This window comes from Anastrepha obliqua, chromosome 2, assembly GCF_027943255.1.
Source record: "Anastrepha obliqua isolate idAnaObli1 chromosome 2, idAnaObli1_1.0, whole genome shotgun sequence".
Lineage (NCBI taxonomy): Eukaryota > Metazoa > Arthropoda > Insecta > Diptera > Tephritidae > Anastrepha > Anastrepha obliqua.
Window position 1 is genome coordinate 67463420 of NC_072893.1, and position 7389 is coordinate 67470808.

Sequence of the window (7389 nt, forward strand, 5' to 3'; positions counted from 1 at the left end):
TGATAATGGAAAGTATCGTACGACCGGCAGAAATTAATCGCTTAGGTACAATATTTTATAAGAGCGTACAATTGTTGGCGCATGCCTATGATATGGAAATCTTCGGCCTTAACAACCGCGCTCTTAGTTCTGCCTTGTCCAAACTGGATGGAGAAGCAAAGCGAATGGGTCTGGTGGTGAACGAGGGCAAAACGAAGTACCTCCTGTCATCAAACAAACAGTCGACGCAAGCGGTTGTAAAAGACCTCGTATACTTAGGAACTAGCATTAACACCGATAACAATGTCAGCCTTGAAATCCAACGTAGAATCTCTCTTGATAGCAAGATGTACTTTGGACTATGGTAAGTAGGCAAATGAGTAGTAAAGTCCTTTCTCGACGAACAAAACGAACACTCTACAAGGCTTTCATCATGCTTGTCCTAACGTATGACGCAGAAGCGTGAACGATGACAACATCCGATGAAGCGTCGCTTGAAGTGTTTGAGAGAAAGATTCTGCGCAAAATGTTTGAACCCGTGCACGTCGGCGACGGCGAATATCGCAGGCGATAGAAGGATGAGCTGTATACGCTTTACGACGACATAGACATAGCGCAGCGAATAAAGATCCAGGGTCTATGCTGGCTTGGTCGTGTCCTCCGAATAGATACATCTGGTTAAATCGTATCGCTCGTCATTCTGAGAATTTTGATTTACATGCATACATACCTACATATGTCTATAAGACTGGAGCAACTCGATTTGAAATAGTATAGCAAACTGCGACCATTTTGCACAAAAATAAAATAATTCCACGGCATCCGAATGCAATGAGTCAGTTCATAAAGTATCCTTAACATTTGATGCTGAATTCTTTATTGCCTACCAACCACATATAAACATACATATGTATATTTGCAAGCATGCATAAACATTTGGAAATGTCAAAAATTGCTACATTATGACACTTTGAATTTTGTACCAAAATTAGCGCAATGTTGGTACACACACACGACCGCTAACACCGATCCGAGCTGTAACAGCCAGCTTAATGCCAATGCATTGCAATCTGAGTTGCGGTTTTCTGCGACCAAATTGGCATAATGTAACGCTGAAAACACCGAGCTTCCCAAATCTGTCGGTGAACAAGTAAGCAAAAGTTCATCAACCATTTCGGACGGATAATCAAGACATTTTATTAGGCCCGATTTCAGCTTGACGTCACGTTCATGACCCAACGCATCGGTGCATTTAAAATTTCTGAAATCAATCACTTCTAATTGTTTGCAATAAAGTAACGGACTGCGGTGGAAAGTTAAGAAGTAGCGATTCGTATCTTCATAGGGAAATTGAAACACTGAATATGGACCATTGGTTTTAACTAAATTATCATTGTACATTTCTTTCAAATCTTCTGGAGTCACAGATGTACAAATTCGTTGTAGTTTCATGAATCCGATTGAAATGCATTCATCCGGTAGCATTTGCATATCCTTATATTCTTCTTCATCTTCACCTGTATTTTCGTAATCTTCAATATCTTCCGCTTCGGCATTATATCCGCTTACGAATTTCGATAAAGAGCGAACAGTTGATATTATTATAAGAATTTTGTATAAATATTTCATTTTCAATATTTGAATTTCAAACGTTTTTGAAGTATGTACATACAGTCTGTGTCAAAAAAAAGAACCGGTTTTTTTCTTGTAACTTCAAGATATATTTCGTTCTGCTTTTTGCTGCGTAATAGTCCCACTCAAGGGTTACGACGCCAGTGCGAACTCAGGTTAGTGTCCCTCGAAACTTTCCCGTAAACGCAACTAAACAAAAATGGGTGGGCCATATAGCGTTTGCTTTTTGAACCACCTATTTTTTTGAGAATGGTAACACACATGACATGTCAAATGTGTTCATAATTTTGGTTTGACATTTACGAAATGGGACGCTATACTTCTTCTTTTCTTAATTGGCGCGATAACCGCTTACGCGATTTTGGCCCAGCTTAACAAAGCGCGCCAGTCGTTTCTTTCTCGTGCAAACCGGCGCCAATTGGACACACCAAGTGAAGCCAAGTTCTTCTCCACCTGATCTTTCCAACGCAGAGGAGGCCTTCCTCTTCCTCTGCTACCACCAGCTGGTACCACATCGAATACTTTCAAAGCCGGAGCGTTTGTATCCATTCGGACGGCATGACCCAGCCAACGAAGCCGCTGGATCTTTATTCGCTGGGCTATGTCTATGTCGTCGTAAAGCTCATACAGCTCATCGTTCCATCGTCTGCGATATTCGCCGTTGCCAACGTGCAAAGGTCCAAAAATCTTACGCAGAATCTTTCTCTCGAACACTCCAAGCGCCGTTTCATCGGATGTTGTCATCGTCCAAGCTTCTGCGCCATACGTTAGGACGGGCATGATGAGAGTCTTGTAGAGTGTTAGTTTTGTTCGTCGAGAGAGGACTTTACTGCTCAGTTGCCTACTTAGTCCAAAGTAGCACTTGTTGGCAAGAGAGATTCTACGTTGGATTTCAAGGCTGACATTGTTATCGGTGTTAATGCTGGTTCCTAAATAAACGAAGTCTTTTACAACCTCGAAATTATAACTGTCTACAGTGACGTGGGTGCCGATACGCGAGTGCGCCGACTGTTTGTTTGAAGACAGGAGGTACTTCGTTTTGTCCTCGTTCACCACCAAACCCATTCGCTTTGCCTCTTTATCCAGTTTGGAGAAGGCAGAACTAACAGCGCGGTTGTTAAGGCCGATGATATCGATATCATCGGCATGTGCCAACAATTGTACGCTCTTATAAAATATTGTGCTTGAGCGATTAAATTCTGCGGCTCGTACGATGCTCTCCAACATCAGGTTAAAGAAGTCACACGACAGCGAGTCACCCTGTCTGAAACCTCGTTTGGTATCAAACGGCTAGGAGAGGTCCTTCCCTGAGACGCTATACGCTTGAACAAAATTGGTATATATTGAAAATCTATTTCCAAAGTGGTGAGTCTTCTTCTTCTTTCCTGATTTTCACATCGGTGGCTACGTCAATAAGCAAAATTGTCGGATTTGGGACTCAGAAAATCCACACGTTACTGTAGAGAAGCAAATGTATCCACAACAAGTCACTGTTTGGTGCGGTTTTTGGTCTGGCGGCATCATCGGGCCATTTTTTTAGAGGAAATGGCGAGCGTTACCGTGACATGCTCAACGAGTTGTTTCCAAAAATTGAAGAGGATGACATGGACGACATTTGGTTTCAACAGGACTGTGCAACTTGTCACACTGCCAAAGTTACACTCGAACTTTTGGCTACCGTTTTTGAAAACCGAATAATCAACCGAAATTCCTATTCAATTGACCGCCTCGGAGCTGTGATTTAAGCCCGTTGGACTATTTTTTGTGGGGAGCCGTTAAGGACAAATGCTATGCGAACCATCCAGAGACGATTGATGCTTTAAAACACGAAATCGAAGTTGCCATTCATGAAATTGGAGCCCAAACCATCGAAAATGTGCTTAAAAATTGGGTTGATCGAATGGCCTACTGTAAAGCCAGTCATGGCAGTCATTTGAACGATATTATTTTTCATTCATAAATGACAATGTTCAATCTTCAAAATAAAAGAAAAAAAATTGAAAAAACTTTGATTCGTTTTTTTTTATAGCCGATTCAAAAAGCAAATTTTACATGGCCCACCCTATAGGTGAAGCGTTTCTAGGCGGTATTTTTATGCATGCATTCGCAAGGTCCGAAATTAACTTACGCCGTGGCTGCAAAAGTAATTAAAAAATCAAAAAAGTTTATTGTGATGCGGAATCAGTGGTGTAAGGTGTGCAAAAATGTTGATGACTTTTCCGAGCGCGGCTCGAAGAGAGTGAGGACAAAAAAGCAGGATAAGGTGATCGTCCAACTTTTTAAGCGGGGCGCTTCTTTATGACTACGCCAAGCACAATAAGGTTTTGCTAGAAAGGGAATAGATGTGAGTATCAACACCAACGAACATCTACTGAAGGAGGTGAACATATCCTACCATCCCACATCAACAAAACCACTGCTCTCAGAAAAACACATTGAGAAACAACAAAACAAAAAAATGGCGTCACAGTATTGGACTGGCCTTCCCAATCCCCAGATGCCAACCCCATTGAAAATGTGTGGGGAACTATGAAAACGCATCTTGCCGTAAAGCCAGTCCATGATTTAAAGCAACTCGTGCGTCAAGTTCGCAAAATCGAGTCCTGTTTGTCGACGAGCTACGCAGAAAAGCTGGTTGAAAGCATGGCGAGAAGATGCCAGGCTATACACAACAACGATGAAGACTACACGGCTTATTGAGTAATTGCGACTCCTAGTTTTGTACATACTTTCATGTAAAAAAATTTTAAATATACATATTATATATCTTTTATACTTCATGAATAATCGCGGTTCCTTTTTTCTAACACAGACTGTATATGCGCCTATTTATTTACTGATCACACGAGTACTTTAAAAGTCATATTTCCAGCTTAGCGCGCCCTAATTGCAGAAGAAAGTATTGTTTTTATTGCCAGTAACAGCTATGCAGTCATTTTCCTTAAATGTATGCCTGTAAATCGTAGTTTAAATATTTATGGAGCTTTAACGCCCGAAAGCGATATATTTGTAATACAATGTGGCAAAGCAAAAACATCCGCAACCCATGAAAAAACCACGAACAGCAAGAATTTAACTAACAAAACCAAACCACAGCTACGAAAGTGACGATGGCGCAGCTACATACAGCACATACCTATACATATACATACATACGTACGTATATAGCATATTTTTGACTTGCAATAATAGCAGCCACCTGGTTAAGCAGCATCTGTGTGACAGACAAGTAGCTATTATTAACCTACTTGAAAGCAATGGCTATTACCAACGATATCATCATTATCGCCATTGTCGCCATAATATCCTGCACAATAACAAAAACAAACAAAGCATTGAGAAGACAGCAGCAATATTGCCAACAGTGCCAATATTGAGTTCATATTTTATGAGATAAGTTCATGCACACATACACATACATATCTATGTATATGCACACATACATATATGTACAATATATTGTTGCTCCTTTGTGGTTGCTGTATCTCCGTTTCCTTGGCCTGCAAAACGTTTATTATATATAACTGGATACCGACGTATATAACTTGTGTGTAGGTAGATGTACCAGTTGTTTTTGTCAGTGACAGTGTCCACCAGAGTCCAGGCGCCCAGCGTTGTTGCTTCCATTTTTCATTGTTTTCGTTGCAAACATTGTCGGGGGTCTAACGAGCTATCATTATACACTTACTCGACTACAAGCGGCATATATACATACATACATCCATACATACTTGTGCTCGTAGTAATACATACATAAACATTTCAAAAATAAACAATATTGATTTTTCATTAATTTATAGTTGCAAGCAATAATCACCTAAATCGACTCACGAAATTAATGAGTTATTTTCTTTAATATTACTGAGTTCTACAAAAAAATACCATTTGGTTTATGTGAAATCCCTACTTTCCTGCCGATATCACCAAATTCAAATAAAATACTGTATTCATTGAAATATACAGATGAAATCGGTATGTTTTCTCGAGAGCTTGGTTTTCGTCTTAGGCGTTTCCTGCTCGTAATCATAGATATGTACTTATTAATAAATTCAAACCTGTGTTCGTTCATGAGCGCACAGAGTTTACGTACCTTCTCGTATGGCTGAACAGGCACACACACGAGTACACCCTATGCTCGAGCATAGACAAAAGCCTGCTCAACATATAAGTACATATACTATGTTGTGTGTGTGTGTGTGTTTGTGTACACATGTTAAGTTACGCACACCTGCTCACAACCAGCACTGATCTGGAGAGTTGGCTACATCAATCAAAATGCATTTACCTAATTTAGGAAGATTGAATCAGTTTGGTGTTGAATTTTTTGAAACTTTAAAACTGTAAAACAGTGTGAAAAGAAAATTGTCTATTTTTTATATTGTCTTCAATTTGTAGCATTATATTATATAAATTGCGTTGGTCTATATTTATCCACTAATATATATATTTTTGAAGAAGAAGGTATGTTGCCCAAGTCAATACTCTTCGCATCATAGTAGAACCATCAGTTGAGTTGCGCTCCCCGCATTACATGTGGTTTCGCAGAAACATGCCTGGCATAAGGCATTCGAAACAATCAAAGGAGACGCAATATGGCTGGTGTTGAGTAGAAAAAGAGTTCCCGCCAAGATAATCCGCCTCATCAGAGCCCTTTATGAAAACTCTGAACTGGCAATGCTTTACATTGGCAATTTCAGCGACCCATTCACCTCCACCACTTACCTTATGACTTATGTTCCCTGTCGCCCTTTTTTTCGCCATCGTCCTAAATGACATCTTGGGCCGATTGACGCTGCACAAAAGAGGCATCGTATGGAGATTCACCAAACATCTTGAGGACCTGGACTTCGTCGATGGCATCTGCCTCCTCTCTCACAAACTCACTGACGTGCGCGCTAAAGTGGACAGACTAATCACGCTAGCACGCATTGTCAGGCTGGAGGTCGTCAAAGCCAAGAGCAAAGCTATGAGAGTCAACCACAATAAAGGAAGACATATAATGGTTGATGCATGCCCGGTGGAGTTTGTCGAAAGCTTCTGCTACCCCGGCTGCACTATGACGGCAGGCCGCAAAGGCGGCGCTCGGGCGAATGCATGTAGTATGGCCGAGTTCGCAAATCTCCAGGCTCATTAAACTGCAAATGTTCAACTTGTGTGTGAATAAGGAAAACCAAAAAGTTCGTATTAGGATTTTTCATTACGAAAGCTCCAATTAGAATTTAAATGAAAGAAATAGATTTTTTTTATGTCCATACGCATGCGATGACATTATGTGTGATGCATGCTAGTGGATCAGTTCTGGATGTTATCTTCACATAAATAGAGAGCATTTCCTCTCGATTTCGAAGTCTCGATAATGCCAGCGCACAGTGGTATGGCTTCATACATTTTTTATGAAAAAAATTTAATAGGTTAATGAAATTTTATATACAGTTAAGTTAAGAGCTAGTTAAGAAAAATTCCAAAAAATTATTCAAACCGGTTACTCCATAGGGGTCACTCCCTTAGACCTACAGTAAATATACGAAAGTGTTGTTGCTTCCACTCTGCGAATTCTCTTTTCACACACGGCAGCTCTGTTGCTTGGAATAATTGAGTTTTTAGTCAACAGTCTACAGCAACATTGAGAAGAACGAGAATATAGAGGGTTGTGATGGAACATCACAAGTAACGATTTATGGTAATAAATCTCTATGTATCAACGCGGTCTTACTAATTCTCATTCATTGCTTTCACACAAATGTAATTTTTTGCAACTCTTTTCCAGTGCTATCACAA

At 40.2% G+C, this 7389-nt stretch overlaps 1 protein-coding gene across 1 annotated transcript; it reads right to left on the reverse strand.

The window, feature by feature from the left end:
• Positions 1 to 850: 850 nt before the first annotated feature.
• Positions 851 to 1613, reverse strand: LOC129237991 (uncharacterized). Its single transcript, XM_054873016.1, has one exon. It carries the CDS (start codon positions 1606 to 1608, stop codon positions 940 to 942), a length of 669 nt encoding a protein of 222 aa, XP_054728991.1. The 5' UTR covers positions 1609 to 1613; the 3' UTR covers positions 851 to 939.
• Positions 1614 to 7389: the final 5776 nt, after the last annotated feature.